The sequence below is a fragment of the Ischnura elegans genome, chromosome 4 (genome assembly GCF_921293095.1).
Source record: "Ischnura elegans chromosome 4, ioIscEleg1.1, whole genome shotgun sequence".
NCBI lineage: Eukaryota > Metazoa > Arthropoda > Insecta > Odonata > Coenagrionidae > Ischnura > Ischnura elegans.
Genome location: NC_060249.1, coordinates 50,760,069 through 50,779,606, shown reverse-complemented (window position 1 = coordinate 50,779,606; position 19,538 = coordinate 50,760,069). Strand labels below are relative to the sequence as shown.

The 19,538-nt window shown below is 37.1% G+C and overlaps 1 protein-coding gene across 1 annotated transcript in view; it reads right to left on the bottom strand.

The window, feature by feature from the left end:
- Positions 1-4,546: 4,546 nt before the first annotated feature.
- The window catches only part of LOC124157426 (NFX1-type zinc finger-containing protein 1-like), a 77,246-nt gene continuing 62,254 nt past the window's right edge, over positions 4,547-19,538 (bottom strand). The window contains exon 11 of the mRNA XM_046532124.1: positions 4,547-6,672. Coding sequence (XP_046388080.1) covers positions 5,873-6,672 — 800 coding nt within the window. The 3' untranslated portion in view covers positions 4,547-5,872. The remainder of the gene's footprint in view (positions 6,673-19,538) is intronic.

The following is a 19,538-nucleotide window of genomic DNA, read 5'->3' as shown; positions in this document are numbered from 1 at the left end:
CGAATCCAGAGAGGGGCTATGTCTACATAGTACCCTGCAAGCCACCTCTAGGGTGTTTGGCAGAGGGCGATCAATCACCAGCCTGCAATAGGCTAGTGGGTGGCGGGGGCTATAGCATCAAATGGCGTAGCGAGGGAGGCTTTTGGGGGGTCCGGACCCCCCTCAATAATTTTTTTTCTTTCCTTCATAAAAGAAAACAATATACTGAAAATCATGAATTAACAAAAGATTTTTTTTTTACAAATCTAGTTTTTTCGTTAATGATGTGTTGAAATTAGTTAAAAACTCACCACTTAAGTGGTACTCTCTCTACTTTATAGTATCATGTTTTTAAAAAAAAATCCACCCTGGCTAATTCGTACCCCCCCCCCGATTAAAAGTCCTGGCTACACCTGCACTGATAACAGTACCGATTCCCCTTGGGTATCCAATTCACGCCAGATGAAATGGTAATTTTATTCGGACCCCCCACATCTACCATTCCTGGGAACTCCTTCACGTACGATTAGTCTATCCATCGTCTAATATCTGTTTAGTGTAAGGGAATGGTAGGCCTTCACTTCATTTTCCTGGGAACTAGTTTGCTGGAGATTAAAAACAACATATAAGAATTACTGTCTTGAAATCATCTCTTTATAATGATATGGAAGGTATAAATATTGAAATAAGTGATTAAGGCTTTGTAATACAAAAAATAAAACTAACATAATGATAACTGTATATAAAATTTGGTCTCTTTTTTAGGTGTCTGGTGGGGCACATTCCTCCCCCTCCACCTAAAACATCCTGTCAATGTACCCTTCACACAATTAGAAACAATTAAATGTCAAGTTTAAAATTATATGATACAAGTTACATTACGTTCACTATTTCCCAGGGGGTAACAGGTTATATGTAATGGAAATAGGTAAATGAATAGTCATCACCAAATGAAACTAGTTCAGTTAAATCTAAAATTTAATATAAAGCAATGCTATTAGTCTCCCAATTAAAAATTTTTTAGATCTCTTCTTAAAAATCTTTTATGTTGCTAGGATAGGTCTGAAACAGTTTTTCAGGAAGTCTATTCCAATCATTAATTGTCCTGTTGAGATATGAGAACTTTTTTACGGTAGTCCTTCGAGGCCGCATGTGGCATTTCATCTTGTGTTGGAGATCTTTACAACCTTTATAGCAGGGGGTTTCAAAGTTATCTTGTTGTTCCCCCATAAGTGTGTGGAAGAGTGAGCAAAGCCTATATATTTTTCTTATCCGTCCTAGCCAGGTGCAAGTATGTACTTGGGATGGGACTCACTGTACTCACTATAGTGAGTCCCATGCAAGTACTTACTCTAGTGAGATGGGACTCATTATAGTGAGTCCCGCATATATCCCAGCACATGCAGGTTTTTAGCGACACTTTCGGTCTTTTTATGTTTCCCCAAATCTTGCTGCTTTCCTTTGCAATTTCTTGATGGATTCTGTTGGTCCCTTTAAATTTATACAGCCCTGATACACAAAAAATCCCCAAGGTGGGTAAAAGAAAGGTAAAGGAAGGGTAGTACCCATCATGATGGGTAGTTACTAGAGATAGGTCAAATAGCAGATTTCTCGAACTCTAATATCGAATTCGAATATTAAATCTTTGCTCGAATATTCGAATACCTCTAATTTTGAATACTTCAATTGGGCAAAGCACATTCAACATACTATTCTTCTTCTATTTCACTTGATGAAAGTGTAAATGAAAATACAGTCGAACCTAAATCTATCGTTTTTTAAAGGGGATGGACGAAAAAAACGATTGAATGCGGAAATATCTGACTAGGTTGCCTATGCAGCAGGAAACCCATGATTTTGGGGAGTAATTTTGATTTCCTTTAAAGGATTCAAACAGGAATTTAGCTGATTGATGGAATATTTTAATTTTATGCATACAATATGGGGATATAGTTGATTCAACTAACATCTCTTTCAAATATCCTAAGGGGATGCACCACCACGCGAAAAAATGATTGCATGCTGTCTCGGCATTTACACTGCTACGATGGATTTCCGTCTGATGTATACATTCTTATCTACCAAACGCCATTAAAGCGGCACGCCGATCTGATACTCAGCTTCATCCAACTTCTTATTTTCAACAGGTAGCTCGCTTTACCCCCACTCCTACTGTCAGGTGCTAGCGGACAATCCGAGGCGTTTTGCAAAATACACGTGCTTATCCACTGGATTTTCTTCAATTATTTTCAGTCCATCTTTGGATGATCTCACGAGATAAGAAGATGAATTCGAATTGCTAGCAGGGAGAAACCAAATATCTTGAGAAAATACCCCTTCTTCTGTGACTATAGAGATTTATAGCATAACTTGTAACTTATTATATGTTTTCAGAAAAAATACTGCATCAACTTCCAAGAAGCTCTGCTGTGAGGATATTGAGTTTCACCAGAATTCTTAGTCTCCATCTATTTTGACATTTATTTCCTTGTGTAAAATGCTTAAATGAAGTCAGAACTGGGTAGGGTTTGGTCTTATTCTTGATTAAATCATGCGCACATTACTAATATTTCAGTCCAATAAAGGTGTCATATCAATTGCTAAATGTCATTGCTTTACACATTTGGGCTAATATATGACTCATGCTGCAGTGGACCTCCAGAAATGGGGAATTTGTAAGCAGGTTGGAAGAAAAAGGTCAGTGGGGGATAAAGAGGGAAGGGTGAAACACTATTCTATTATTCTCCTGTAACTAGATATTTTCTTTTGAAGCTTTTCATTTATGGTCTTCGGAATACGAACCCTGCGGGAGCTGGGGCCTTTGGTTTGATTTCGGAGAGGAGAAAAGCATCGGAGGAGGGGCTGAGGGCTGATATGGATGGAGGGGGTAGCAGATTTTGTGAATTGTGCTACGTAGTTACTATCCCAAAGCACTGAGGTTCTCCTGGTGGGGGAACAGGGAATTTTAGGATTTTTTCACCCGATCATTTTCGGTTCCTCACGTCAAACTCTTTCCACCACTCTAATCCACGAATTTCACGTAGTTCTTCAACTTGCCAAAAACAGTGCTGCATGCACTAAAATACTAGAGTTATCTACATTTTTCAGAGTCAACTACCAACGATGTGTGTGCGACAGTGTATGGTGCGAAGTTAAAAGTATTCGAGAGCGTACCTTTAGCATAATTATTAGAGATCTCGAATATCGAATACTTTCTAGTATTCACGAATAATATTCCCACATCTCTACAATTTACAATTAATTTGAGTTGATTTTAACCCTTTTACTGCCAGCCCACTTCAGGTGGAATGTACGAAGACTGCCAAGGCTTTTTTCCAGAATTAGCAACATTTCAGATTTAAAAATTTTTCTGCTACTTAATATTATTTAAAGCTCTTGATTTTTTTCCAAATTCTTAAAATATATTTACATCTTATAACCATAGATAGATTAAGGGGGTTTACATAAATTACAGCCATTGAAAAGGCCACAATCACGAAAAAAAGTGAAATAATTCGGGCCGATAAATTGACCCCTAGCAGTTTTCGATCAACCAGCTAAGGCCGATATATTGGCCCGGTGGCAGTTAAAGGGTTAATTAAGACCATCATTCAGTATGAAACCACTGCACGTGAATCATAATAACGTAAAGTAAATCATGGTATAATGTAAAGCATATATATACTATAGATGAATATTAGTGTAGATTCAAATGGCGAGTTCGGAGCAGGTTTCAAGAACTTAGGATACAGTATACTAATGTCACTTCTAATACAGAGGAGGCAAACAACTTGTAGCCCAGTGAGAAATGGGTGGTGGAATCAACGTGGAACCCACGTGGAAAATTAACGTGGATACCACGTGTTTTTGGTCGTGGAATCAACGTGGAACCCACGTGGAAATTTGGTGGAAAAATTAAAACAGCAGTTGGTGCTGTCCTAAAACCATTAAAACCTCAACCACTCTATATCTAAACCTTCTATATATGTGTCTACGATTTTTCATGTGCTCTCATGGCTGCCTTTCCACGAATTATATAAAAATAGAATGTGCGATACATTTTCACATAACTAGCGTGGTTTCAGGATGATAAATGGCGCAATGTCACCAGAGAGTTAAGTTCCACAAATTAGAAATTCTGTTTAACATTTTATGATAATCACCACAAATCCACTTGAAATCAACGTGGATTCCACGTGGGTCCAACCACTCAATATCCACCACCACCAAATATCCACCACTCAACGTGGATTCCACCACCCATTTCTCACTGGGTTAACCATTCATATCAACTTTAATTTTAATATGTAAGTGTACATGAACTCAAAATATATCAAATTTATGAATAAATTTCTGGAGTACATAAATACAATAGGACTTTTGACAAACTTTTAAAGGAAAAATGCACTTTATATACATGAGTATTCCAGATGCATACTTAGAGAGCCATTAACGTACAGCTTTTACATTATCGTTGATTTCTTAAAGAAATATAATGCATTACAAAGAGCTAGCAAACAAAAATAGCAACCCATATAAAGACTACAACACATTTAAAAAAATTTTCCTTCAAGGTAAGATTTTCTCCAAAAACTTTTAAGAGCCACAATATAAAACAAATACCATAGTAATTTCAAAACTTACCATCACATACAGATTAATACTCAAGTCTTCAACCTATTTAACTCTTAAGTCCTCTATGATTAAAAATGTCATTTAACATGAAAACATTAGTTGTGAGTGAACCTATAAGAGATTTGTTATGTAAATTACACAATGAAGAGCTTGAAAACATAGCTTGCACAGCCTTCAATGCTAGCTACATAAACAGATTTGTACCAAAAAACTGTAATGATAACTTAGAACTCCAATTCCTTAATTGAGTAACTCTAAAATGGGAATAATGAGTAGCCTAAAAAGGATAAAAAGGCCATTGCCATTCATATAAAATACATATGCCCAAAATGGTTTAGTACGAGAGACTACAAATGACCCTGATGGCTCTTAATATAGATGAGTATTCACTGATCGAAGTTTGCTAAAAAACTAATGATCAAGCACGGACATTAGTTATTACATAGCTAATTTCCAATAAAGAATCATTTTAATTGAATAAGCATTTTCCTTAGGGAATGTCATAACTCTGCCATATGCATAAATCCATGATGGATAAATAAGCAGATAATAATTCAAAACATGCATTGGCTTGTGAAAGAGTATACAAGGGAGCATACTAAAAGAACAAATTGGATTTGATTCCATAGCAGACTTCCTACAAATAATCACATCCTTTTTCCATGCTATATTGATAAAACAACACTCATTAAGAGCACACACATTGGGAGGTTGTGACTCCCAACATTTAGCAAAGGAATCTTTCCTAATAAATGCTCAAAGTTAAAAAAAATAACTAGGACAATTGGCTACACTTCATATCTAGATAGTTTTAAAAGAACAGTATGGCAATGAGAATGATCACAAGAAGGATTGTTAAAGAAATGTTCCCATGATTACCTTATAGTAAATGTATCAACAATATGTAAGCCAGCTTGATAAGTGACAGATACTGTTATCAAGCACAGAATGCGATTCATTCTAACCACATCAGTCATTTAACCATATCAGTCCAAATTGAAGGAAAATGAGACCAACATTTAGAATATCCAAAAATAATAGCCACTACTTAAGGATACTTCCAATCCAACTTTTCAAAATACAATTCAAATGATCATTAATCATATAATATTTATCATTATCATAAGAAACAAAATTTTTAAATTATCTGTCGATAATTTGATAGTAATTACGCTTCATTTTTTACCAGCCATTAATGCCAATATCAACCGCAGTCAAAATGAAACTTTGTGTATGGATGATGACAGCAATAACTATTTCAATGATAAAGACTTGAAAAAAACTGATTACTGCCTCCCAATATTTCAACATGGCACTGATTACAATTAATTGCTTGTATACCCTGATCTAATCCACAGACAGAAAAAATGTGACCATTCGGGCATTCATACCAACTACCCTCATGTAGATCGAACACAATATTCCTTGGTCTCACTGCGAATTTTGGATAGATTTTTTCACCGACAGCCTCTAAAACTTGATTGAGTTGTCTTATCATTTCTAAATACTCTACTTTGAAAAATGCACTAGGATTATCAACCCACTTCTGACATTTTTCATATTCCTTTTCACATTCAACCAATTTCTGACGTTTTCCAGTAGTGGGATTTTTCATATTTTGCCTTCTACTGGTGGCCAAACTGCTTTTCAAGACATGTAACTTCATCAAAATAAGAAAGCGCATAAATTCTCCCTCGTAGTCACTATGCTCTTGAGGAGTTATATTATGAACTCCTCCCAAAAGTATTTTAATCAGAGAGTTAGCAGAATCCACACATTCCTGCTCCATTTTGGAAAAATCACTACGCTCTTGAGGAGTTATATTACAAACTCTTCCAAAACGTATTTCCATCCGAGTGTTAGCAGAATCCAAACGTTCCTGCTCCCTTTTGGAAGAATCCATCTTGCTCTTAAGGTCACCGAAATGATCAATGATCGACGCTACAAATTCCATACGAGCTTCCAGGGAGTATGGAATGACAGCTCCACCATGCGACTTCTTATTTCTTTTTGTAAACTCACTCAACTTATCTACAAGTCGACAGCTCTCCTTGAAATCTGTAAATTAATCAAAGAAAAAAGTGTTGTCATGCATTTTCACAAAATCAAGGTGAAATTAAAATAATTCTGCTATGTTTGAGAACAACATATATTATGTCCGATGATCGGAGGTGAACAACTTCATCCTAAAGTGTGTCACTTCCCATTATACCATGTAAAACAAGGGACAGGCAGAAATGTGGTTTCACTAACTACTAATGGGCAGAGGTACACAACAATTTCCAGTAAATATTTATCAGTAATTACAAGAGGTTCATGAAATATGCGAGATGCGATATCGCGAAATAACACAAACTAACGCAAAATTGGTAAATAAAAACTAAATTTAGTGTTTTTTGCGATTACAGTAAACTCTCGATTATACGAAGCAGGATTTTACAAAGTTTTCGATTATACGAAATGATATTGCGGTCCCGGCAAAAAGCCTATGGTAAATACACAGTGCTATTCGATTATACGAAATGTTTTGAATTTACGAACCTCGGGTCGGTCCCCAGGAGCGAAAGGCATTCATTTATACGAACTATGGCAAAATACCCACACAGCACATCGTTGCCAGAGGACGTCCGCTGCGCGTCCGTCGCGTCCTCTCAGTGTCCGCGGATTTTCAGGACAGCCAGAGGACATCCGCCGGCTGTCCTGGCCATCCGTCCGCACACTGTCCTATCTTGGATGTCCAGCGGACGTCCAGCTAGTGTCCCATTATGCAGGGTTTCGGAGTTTTGGTTTCCTCTTAAAACACTCACCTCCTCAAGGAGGAACTCCGAGAGAAAGTCTCGAGATCCTCCTCCGAGTAGGGAGTATAGGAGAAGGGAGAAAGAAAAAAAACTCTCTCTCGTTTCTGAAGCCAGAATACTTCCTCCCGATCGAGGAAGAGGAAATTTTTCGTGGAGGAAGAGTTATTTTGAGGATTATTTTAGGTAACCAAGTGTAATCCTCTTGTTGGAGTGTGGACTCTGGGAGGAAATTATAAACTATTTAACGAAAAAAAAAATTTGACATTTTTACCGCTTCTATAGTTTAAGAACAACAAATGTACGCTATTTTTAAGTTTTACATTGTTTATAACAATTAATTAAGTTTAAACAAAGTTAGCAACAATTTAAGTAACATTTACGAGCGTTAAAAATTTCTACATGCCTTACGGGTTAAACAACAACAATTGAACGAACTTATGACTCTCTACATTATTTATAACAATTTTTAAAGTTTTAACAAATTTAGCAACAATTTTAGCAATTTTCAAAAAATTAAAAATTTCCGCATGTTGTACGGTTGAGAAGCGTTGGATGAACAATAAACCCGTACTCTTTCATGATTATAAAAATTACTTAAATTTAGCAACTTTTACAAAAATTAACAACAGGAATAATGGAATTTATCGATTTTTACTGAAATTTTATATTATGTACCAATGTCCTGCCGACGTCGCGTAGCCGTCTCGGGGACATTCCATTCCTGCAGGTTAAATGAACTCTTTCAACTTATTGATTAATTAATATTTACTCTCTAGGGATTAAAAAATCTCAGAGGCGATTGATTGGAAAGTATTTTAATGAAACATAACGCTTTAAATTCATTTTAATTTTTAATGGTAAGAATTCTCCTAAAATTATCACGGCATCGATGGCCTCATTCCCAGATTAGACATTGTAATTGTCCAATTTAAGGATAGGCAATAGAAGGTAAGTACTGCCGTACCTTTACTTTATATTGAAATTCTAGATTTTTTGGTGGCGAACGAATTTTGAATCTACCGCTACTCCGCGATACAGATTCTCCCATGCTTCTCCACATTCCTCCGTTCCTCCTTTCCAACAGAGGAACCGGAATGGAACACCGGAGACAGCATGGTGGTTTGGCGGTTACAAAGATGCAGCTACATGTATTCCAAGTAAGTTTGATGTGACATCAAAATAATTTTTTCTTGGCGTTCACTGTCGGCAGTATAGTGTTTCCGCATGCTCCTTATATTTCTTATAACTCAGCCTGTAACATCTCGAGGAAAAATATGGCTCTGCTTGGAACAACATGACCGTCTCGGTAAAACCGTTACTTGGCAACTAAAGGTAGCGTCTTTTTCCGTTGTTCATGGTGAAATTTTCGCTTTTGTTCCTTGTTTACATGATATAATGTAAAGTGGAAGTTCTTGTACTATAGTCTCTGTACGCGAGAACGTATAGGAAATAATGTAAGTGCTAGCGTATAAAATAGAACCTGTTGTTTTGATAACGTAGGCTACGGCTGAATTTGTTGTCCGAACGGTCCGTTTGGTTCCGTTCCTAAATCAAATCAAGTAGGGTTCTTGGCAATAAATATAACTAGGAATTGACCCACATGTCGTGATATTAAAATATATATATATATATATATATAACTAGGAATTGTACTTACGTGTAACCGGGGGATTTTGCAACACGCATATATGATTAATAGGTTTCACGTAAATTATTAATTCTTTGAAATCGGAGTACACCGTGTGATTTCTTTTGATATGTATATTCACGCACGCATCGAAAAAGAACATTAATGTTATGATAGGATGTTAGAGCGTAGGTTTCCGCGGCGATGGTTTGATCTCTGCATTTCTCCAGGGTTTTCTTCCGCGTCAGATTGTTGGTTGACAACAGTTTCGCTGGCTATCCTGCCAGCGTCTTCAGGTCGAAGGGTTATGGTAGGATATGGCGATTAAGGTTATGATAGGATAACCACCAATGTTTAGCCTTTTTACAAAAAGTTTTTATACTCTTTATCTGTTTGATGGAACTAGGTTAATAATTAAAGATTTTAGGTCCTAAATAAATAAATGATCTATTATGTCAGTAAAGATAAGGCTTAGGGATTAAAAAATTACAATGCCGACGTAACTTTTATAGCGTTTAATATATTTTTTCTGCCCAACTTTGCTAACCTACTAAATTATAAACTAATTTAACTACAAACTAAGTAACTGTGCTATTAGTCATCCATGCATTTAATTTAGTGGAAACTACTTATAGGACGACTGTAAGAAACTTGGGATGAATCTAAACAAGGTCTAATTATAAGTGATATATTGTGTAAACAAACCTTACGGCTATGTTACATGGTTCATTTATTTGCTCAAACTGCTGCATGAAATCTTATACCCAGAAAATAGAACTTGTGCATCTTTTCGTACAGCCATCGGTACACATTTTGGTGTTGAGTATCGTGAACCTGATATATTTACCTGGAGGCATTTACTGACTATAGCTTTCATGTAGTGGAGTTGAATAAAAATACCTTATCTGTATTTTATTTAGTTCCTATTTCTATTTATAAGTTTGTATGTCTCTCTTCTTATAATTGTCTGTATACTTATTTGTCTTCATTCTTTACAGATGTTGCTCTGAACCAGGACGATACAGCCACCAATTCTAGTGTGGAAGTTACAGTGAAGAGTTGGCTGGAACATGCTAAAGCAAGGCATGAGAGAGAGGTGTAAGTATTCGTTTGATTATTATATAGGTTTGGGCAAGGAGGAATAATTTTGGTCTGGATACTTTTAGCTCATATAAAGTAAATTTAAATAATTATTGAACATCCTGTAATACAAGGTTCACCCTTCCATGCTAAAGGTAGAGAAAATAGTATTGTTATGTATTATTTTCAGATGCAGATTCCACTACCAAGTAATTCAAACATTTGAAAACAGTTTTTGTTCTGCATATGGGAGGTATAATTACCAAAAACATGGTTGAAAAGGATCTCATGCTCTATAAAAGTTCGATGTATAACACCTGTAGAACTTAAGAATGGGATAACTTATTCAACAGGGATGGTAGTTGCACAGTACTACAGAAGCTACTATTTTCTAGTAGCTCTAGCTAACTAAGATGTTTTGAAGTAGGTGTTGTTGTAGGAGCTATAGAAATTTCAGTAGCTCACAGCAGGCTTTAGCTGCTATTCACCTGTTATGTCTCTGTCGAAATGTGAATATTGCCAGTGAGCTAGGTTTTCACTTTTGCCTCGATACCAGACTACATTAGAAGATCTATTTTAATTATTAAGATTGGAAGAATTCGGAGATCTAAATCATGGAATGGCCTTAACTACAGCAAGTTTTTGCTAGTTTTTCAAAGTTTCTATTTTTTTAAGTTGCATCTCGGCCAATGCAGCTAAGTGGTTTGTGTGCCAAATCAGTGTGGCTGTTTTCACACTAATCCCAAGAGATCTAGTCCACTTAAACTTCCTCCTTTAAATTTTCTAGTTTCCTTTACTCCTATATCATATTCAGCTCCTCTGCATTAGTCTTCCTTAGCACCAGCTTATGTAACACAATTCACTCTAGTGTAGTCATAATCTTCAAGCAGAGACCAATTGTTCAGAAATATTATCCCTGTAAACCATAATGGTTGCCACAACGTTGCAGCAACGTCTCACGGCAACCAACTGGGAGTTCCATGCAACGTTGTGACAACGTCTTATTTACTGCCAAACGTCCTCCGTACTACGTTTTCACAACGTCTTCACAACATCTTTGCAACGTGACACGTAACATGATTGCAACCTGCCTGCAACCTTCTGTAAACCATATAGGTTGCCACAACGTTGCAGCTACGTCTCACGTCAACCAATTTACTGCCAAAATTTAATCCTTACTACATTTTCACAAATCTTCGCCACCAGAAGCGTAACGTGATGCAACCTTTAATAAATAATACTTTAAATTGTGTCGTTTCAAAGGAAATTTTTTTATTATTCCTTATTTACAATTTGTTTTCCTTTCCTCCACCCTCTGATGCCTTGACTCAGCGTGCCTGAACCAGTCAATTGCCTTCTCCTTTATGTGCTTATGGCCATATTCCTTTAATGTGGGCTTGCAACGGAAAGTATCTGAAATTAAATTTTAGTAAGGATTTTAGACACAAGTAGTTTTATTGAACAGTTCCCATTTTGAAATAATTTTATAAGCACAACATACCAATAATACAGGCACACGTTCTGGTGGCACAGAACTGGATTTTTTTAGTGTTCATTTCGGAATGGCCGAAAAATGAAAATCTCCGACCAAGGTTATTGGTAAATAGGTGGTATAACATGCCGAAAACACCCTCAGTAATGTTATTCCGACCTCGTCTGCATAACTCTACAGTCTGAAAAATCAGAGGAATTTTTACAACACAAAAAAACTCACAAATAGCTACTTATAAAAGCCCATCAAACAAATGACACTCAAAAGTTTTATTTTACCAGAGCTGCGTGGAATGGCTTTTTGAGGAGTTCCACCTCCAGGGCATCAAATTCTTCCATTGTATCCATGGGGAATTTCCAGATCAATAATAAGTCGTTGTCACTTTTATCTGGCATCTGGCAGTTCGACTTAGCTCTTTTCAAAGCCCGAATTTCCTTTAAAATTTCCAGCTGCGTCTTCTCAATTCTCTTTAAATACTGAAGAAGGTCTTCAGAAATAACTATGGGACCAGAAGAAGTTTACATTACTAAAAAATATGTATAATGTACTTTTCATCTTATTATAAAGGTGAGAAGTAAATTGACTATAATATAATTAAGACAGTAGTTTTTATAGGGCGATTTTTAAATAGATGCACATAACCAATAAGATGTGATGGTCAGCTGATGAAATCAGCAGGATTAGTATTGCACTTGCCACCTAGGTCAGAGCCCACAAATTTGGACTTTCTATGAGGCAAGAGTTGGAAAATTACTTCATATGAAATGACAAACAAGGGTTTGAGACACGAGCTTGGCTGCATATACTTAGTCATTTTCTTGAGCGATTCTATTATCATTACTGTCATTACATGAGATCTTGAAATGACCTCGATAATTAAGGCGTAAGCAGTTGATTTTCCCACAAAATCCACCTAAGGCTGGAGAGTGGTTTCTTTACTTTAGAGAAATAAAAGTTTAGTCCAAATGTTAATGAAATAAGCAAGCACAACAATAATTGAATGTCATTCAAAGAAAACAGAAATTATCTCATGATATTTTTTAGAACAGCCAATCTTGAAAATCATAGGAATGGTAATAAAAATAATCGAATGCTAGGGTTGTATTGAAAGGGAGAGTACTAACTTTGAATACAACCCAAGAGACTAGAGAGCATAATTCAATTCTGGGCGCTGGACAGCACAAAATAACAAAAGTAATGTCCTTGCAAGAATTTCAACAAAATGCAAGGATGGATTGCTGATAGCTCTCAAGGAAAATACCTAAGCTTTTGACATATGTTGGTCTCATTGAAGTATTTAATTAATAGAAATTTGAAAACTTTACTTACAGCTTAGAGCCAAATGAATGTGTGTCTGTCCAAACTTTATGTTCCCTTTAAGGCCTTCCAATAAATAATATTTTGCAATATCATCTAAGAATGATGCTCTCAACCCACGCCTTGTTGCATCTGGTGGAGTAGAACCCCCAACTCTTTTCAAAAAATCAATCTGAAATAAAAATTATTATATTAGGGATAATTCATTGAACCAAAGGCTGTACACATCCACTATGACAATTTTACATGAAGAATACTGGGTGTCCCATTTATCTTGATCACCCGAAATAACTTTTTGTCCAGATGGAAATTCAAAAATGTGTCAAGCAAATGTTCATTAGCCGTCAGGGGGACATTAATTAGCATGATTGACTTCCTTGTAGCTTTATTATTTACAAAGATATGAACAGCGGTATGTCTTTTTAAAATGGCACCCTATATTTTTTATTTGGCAGTTCATTTCCTCTCCTAAAGACTTATTCAAAAATGTAGCACAGTGGACCATTAACATAAACACAGTGTTATGAAAAATGTCTGACTCAATAGCACTTAGTGCAGGAAGGCGGGTATTGGAACTACTCCACCAGTCATTCATAAAAAATATAGGGTGTCATTTAAAAAAGACACACTCTTCAAATCTTTGTAGAAACAAAGATACAAGGAAGGCAGTCATGCTGATTAATGTCCCCCTGAGGGCTTATGAACATTAGCTTGACACATTTTTGAACTTCCATCTGAACAAAAAGTTATTTCGGGTGGTCAAGATAAATGGGATACCCTGCATAATTGGAATCAAGATCAAACAGTCTGCTTGCTTAGAAGAAAACAATATTAGGGAGCCAACGCATCTCAAAGTCTTTGATCACTCTATTGAAAAGTGCTTCAAGCAAACATAAAGGAAGATGAATCTAAACCATTTCCTATACTGGGCTGGGTATTAATAATATTACCACAGATAAACTGATATTCACTTTATCATTATGGCCCAATGGTTTTATCCCTGAGTAATGTGCACAAATAGACTTGCCTCCAACAAATCAAATCCCATTACTTATCCCCTCTTTAACAAAATCACAGTGACATCTTTAACTACAAAAAATTATCAAAAATGAGACACAAAATTGATTGAAATGTTTTCTTTTAATAACAATTACCTGATTGGAACTTTGATCCAAAACTTTTTACATCATCATGAAGATGTTTTTGACATGAAGCTACACTTAAACCCACTACACCTAAATGAAAAATAAACACTATAAAAAATGTAAATAACTTTAAATGACTCAATAAATAGTAAAGCCGAGAAGTTTTTCTTCATAATCCTCCCACACTACGGTGATGCAATGCGTCAAGCATTAAAATAAATTTAAGTTTATGCATATGCAATGTTTTTCAATCCAAAGAAGATGGATTGACTGAGCTGTCTCAGGAAGTGTGAGAAGGTTGAAAATATTAAGAATATGCTTCATTTAAAATAAAAAATGTTGCAATAAGCAACACTTCTACTTACCCAGATTCTGATGAAGGAAGCAAAAGTAGAACTTCAGCGGTTGATAAACTTTTGTTGGAGAAGTTTCGCAAACATAACACTACAAAATTACGTAGTAACAGTAGATGATTGCCTAGGTGCTGGTGAAACAAGTAAAAGAAGAACTTAAGAGGCTGATATGCTTCGGCAGGATCAATTCCGCTCACGAAGAACACAACACAGTTCACGTAACATTATTAATGTGCACATGAATACGACAACGGCCATCAAACGGCCATGGCCGTTGGCATGTTGTTTTTCTCTCGATGGAAATCGACTATTGGTGGAATCGACCATCGATGGTATCCACAATCGATAGCTCGACATCGCGGGCGGGAGTCTAAATCTTGGTAGGCGAAAAATTAAGTTTCGCCTTATGACTTGAGGAATAAATCCCACTGGGAAATATATCTTTTTTGTATCATCGCCTTAGTAGATTAAAAAGCACGAGTGAAATCACATTTCGAAGAACATTCTTCTTTATGAAACGAGGAAAACTTATCATGGCAGGATTTTTTTTACATCTTAAGGGAATTGATTGATTTTTTAATTAATCTGCATTTCGTAGCACCCCAGGTGGACGGCGTTCTTGGGTGTTCCGAAAAGAAATGATGAAACACACTGTAACAACTGTGACTCAGTTATTACATACACAAAAGCCTACTGTCAAAATATATACCGCGAATATCCCACAATGGTTCGCAATGTCTCTGGGACGAAATAGGAATATAAGGGATCAAAATAGGATATTCCAGGAATATCCTCTGCTGTGTGGGTACCTATTCTTTTAGCTCAATATTTTCATATTTTAATGAATGAGGGAAAATTGTTGTAAGGACGTTGCAAAGCAACGTTGCTACCTGTCTGCAAGGTACCTGTCTGCAACGTTGCAAAGAGACCTAAGTAGCTCTGACACCTCGTGCAACCTGTCTGCAACGTTGCCAGGACATTGCAAAGAGACCTCAACAGCCCTGCAACCTCTGCAACCTCGTGCAACCTGACTGCAACGTTGCTGCAACTCATTGTGTTTACAGGGATCCTCCATTTGAATGCTTTTTCCAATATCTTTTTCGAGACCTCTACTTAGCTGTCTGGCAAGGATGGATCAAAGAATTTTTTTCTAGATGGTGCACCAGGGTCTAACAGGCAAACAGTCTTCTCATATTTGGGATTAAAATCTAGTTCAACAATTGTTCTATGAAAAATGTTCTTAATCATAATGTATACATTACTAACATACTAATATTTTTACTCAAAATCTTTTCTTATTTAAGAACAAGAAAAAGTTAAAGAAAAGTTTGTAAAATGTATTCAGCCTGTAATGGACAGGTTTCCTAATTTTGAAACCTTAAGAATGTTAAACACGTGACTAATAAGACTGTAGCGTCCTGTCTTATGTAATCTGCTTGTTACGTACAAGATACAATTTCTTGCTACAATGAAATGTTTATATACTTCATTATTACAGGAGCAGTGCAGGAGAGCATGACCGCTGAAAAAGATGTGGAGGTTGCCATCCAAAACTGGCTAAGGCACGCCAAGGAGCGGTTGCAGGGGAAGAAGAAAATTTAATAATATGTATGTAGTTTCTTGCATTGTATTATTTTAAGAAGCCAAATAAATATTGTGCATGGAATTGATGCCTTATTTATTTAAATTCTTGTCTGGACCTATTATTTATTTGTATCGAACAAAATGCAATCCTAACCTAAACGTGTCCTCAAGGTGTCCAGAGCGGACAATTTCAGGTCGTCCATAGGCCACCTTTTTTACTGACATGCGGACTTGCAGCGGACATCATTTTGTATGAATTCGGCTGTCCGTAGGATGTCCATAGGCCACTTGGCGGACAATCACCGGATGTCCGAAAGGTGTCCGTGTGCTGTGTGGGTATTTGTCAACAAAACTAGTTACGCCGTTGTAAGTAGCTAAAAAATCAGCACTTCCAACTGTGGTTCATCAAAAGTGTGAAATCGTAAATGATAGTGCAACTTTGGAGATAAAGGGTTCGCCTAAAACCTCACGGTGGGACTTTAGGGGAAGTGAGTTCAGTAAAATATTGCGACTGACATAATGCCCATGTTTCATAACTAGGTATCATTCCATAATTTAGTATCTATGAAACATGGTGCAGTGTTAAAACTGTGCATAAGTTTTACAATTCGTCATGGATTCTTGGGGCTGCGTACACTTGCTCTGTAGGTGAAATAAACTAATGGATGGATATTTATTTGCGTTGAATAGGTGCTGTACTCAAGCTATTTCCTGAAAGCAGAATGGATCATGCGAAACAGGCTGTAAAGTGCTGGATTTACACTTCCTCTCAAAGAAAAATAGATAGACTGCCTGCTACTATGTTATTGCTAACATTATTAAGCTCTCATTAAAAACAACTTTTTTCTTCGTATTATTTTCGTTTTATTCCTAATATTTCCATTTCTTTAGCATTTCATTCGAGTACAACATGGTCACGGCCGGTGCTAGCACTTTTGTCATCCTAGGCAAAGGTTACATTTGCCACCCCCCCCCCCGGGAAAGTGCCGCCTTAGGAAGTCACCTGGTGCGCCTAAAGGGTGTGCTGGCCCTGAACATGGTACTGCTATTGAAGTATATCCTGGAAGTTGGAAAGGCCACCATTTGACACACTGTATGCCAGATCATTTTGAAGTCACAATGAAGTCAAGGTGATGTCACAAAATAGTCACAATTGGCACCCTGTATGACATCATTTTGACTTTAGAGAAATGACCATATTTTGACATCATTTTGAGGTATTTTTGACTTTTCTGTCCCGCTTGGGAATCTACTTAAGAGATTGAACACATAATCTGAATGAAAAGGAACATGTACTTTAAGATAATCATTACCAGCCTGAGAATACACAATGTAATCACATTCTGGAATGCCACTCAAAGCCATAACTATTTGAACTTGGGCAAAATGGTCAGTATTCTTCTTAAAATTAACATTGCTGTCCAAGGTCTTCACTGCACTTTAATCCAAAAACTCAGCTGCCATCAAAGTCTCACCATCCTTAATTGTCTTAATTTCAACATTGCCCCACCCTGCCATCAACCAAAGCTTTTCCATCCAAACTTGCTCTCACCCAAGGAATTTCTGGATGGACTAGAAGTCCTGACTCCACCACTTGACAACCCTCAAGCTCCTCATACCTCTTTCTCGCTACAGTTTCAAGTTTGTTGCCTCTGTCTCTGTATTTGTTATCAGTAAACTTGCTGTAGTACAAATCTGCATAACGTTTTTTCCAGTTAGCTTCACGATTTACCGCGTAAGTGAACTGGCTGTATGCCTAAGATGCTGGAGTAGACATATTTCTGCCTTTGAACCAAGCATCAGTCCTCTGAGGGGTTGCTCAGAGCGAAGCCACTTGGTCTTGGGTCACGGTAACATTTTGGTCATCAAATTCCAGAAGAACTGCATCCACACTTTGGAGTTTTCTCAGGGTGAAAGCTTCCACATTCGAAATCACCTCGAAAGGTTGCTCAAGAGACTGCGAATGATACGGCAGTCCTGAGACGCAGAGGAGGAGGACTGGGAAGTACGGAACGAAAGTCCTTCACCCACTCTAATCCCCGAGTAATACATAGATATTTCACTACCAGGGGCACCTGAAGTGTATTAAGGAGGTTAATGATACGCCAGTACTAAAAAGTTACACAACAATACAGCCACACTCTATACTCTGATCCCTCGATAACCGATCGCCGTAATTCTGAGATAAATCAATCCACAAATCCACGGAATACAGATGCTCAGAAGTCAGGCCTGAAGTGCAAAGGACCAAAGCCTGTACATGAACCACTAACTCTTTTTCCTCCCTTTTCCTCACCAAATTCACAAGGCCAGCATTTAAAACTTCTTCTCCCTCACGCATGGACCTCACAAACCCTGAGGTTGCTTTCATGGCATCCACAACCGATAGCATCTTCAACAAATTACAGTCTTCTCACGCTTTTCACATTGAAACACATCATGCAGTAAATACGGCAAAGGATGGAGAGTGTCTGAGTTAGAGTGCTTCCAGGCACGGCCGCTAGGGGCACTGCGGTAATCTTTGCATTGTCAATACAAGCTATAATAAAAGAAACATTATTACGAGATTTTAGTTTTTACGAAATTGAATCTCACTCCCGGTCCCAGTGGTTACAAAATGAACTTTATTAGGAAGTTCCACACATAAGCAATGGCATTTAGGTGGAATTTCACCACGATAAGTTTCAATAATCGTGCCACGTTGAAGTTCTTCTCGTGTACTGTGCTCAAGAGCATCAGTTATAATTCTTTACTAAGTTTATATGCTACATCACATAGTAAGCTTCATTTCTGTGGAGTCAATGTGACCCACTCATAACCGCTTGAAAATTGGACGCATAGTCTTCCTACACACATTCTATTTACGAATTTTCAGAGGTACGAGCATTCAAAATTGTCAAATTTTGAGAGTTAGCGCATGCATGTAATGCAGTGTTGCATTGTGCAGGATAACCATCTCCAGGATTGCATGCACTTGCAGGACTTTAAATGCATCCTTGGGGCCTAAATCCATGGGCCTTCTTGTGCTGAATAGGCTCCCTACTGATTTTAAGTACGAAATGGACCCAGTCCTGTTCAAAAGGAAATTAATAACGTTTTTAAGGAAAGAACAGTTTTATTCCGTAAAGGAATTTTTGGGGAAAAAATAATCATATTTAATATGGAAAAAATTTTATGTACTTTATGAACTTCTTTTGGTCAAATTATGGTGCCATACACTTGTGTATTTTATTTTATTATTGTCTGCAACATTTATATGTATATGACGTGTCCTATACACTCAACTCATGTATTTTTTACTGTGTTCAGTGTCCACTGGGCAAAAAAAGGTTACTACTACTACTACCTCGATTCCTTGCATCCAGTCCGGCCGGCGAGATTTGTCCGATGACAGCATAATAGGAGGGGCAGATAACCCTGAGCCAGCACGCTTTACAGCCAATCGCTGTTCCCCAAACACAACTTACACACACTCCCCTAATCATACAACGTCTAATACATAAGGAGCGTTGAAATAAACCTGATCCA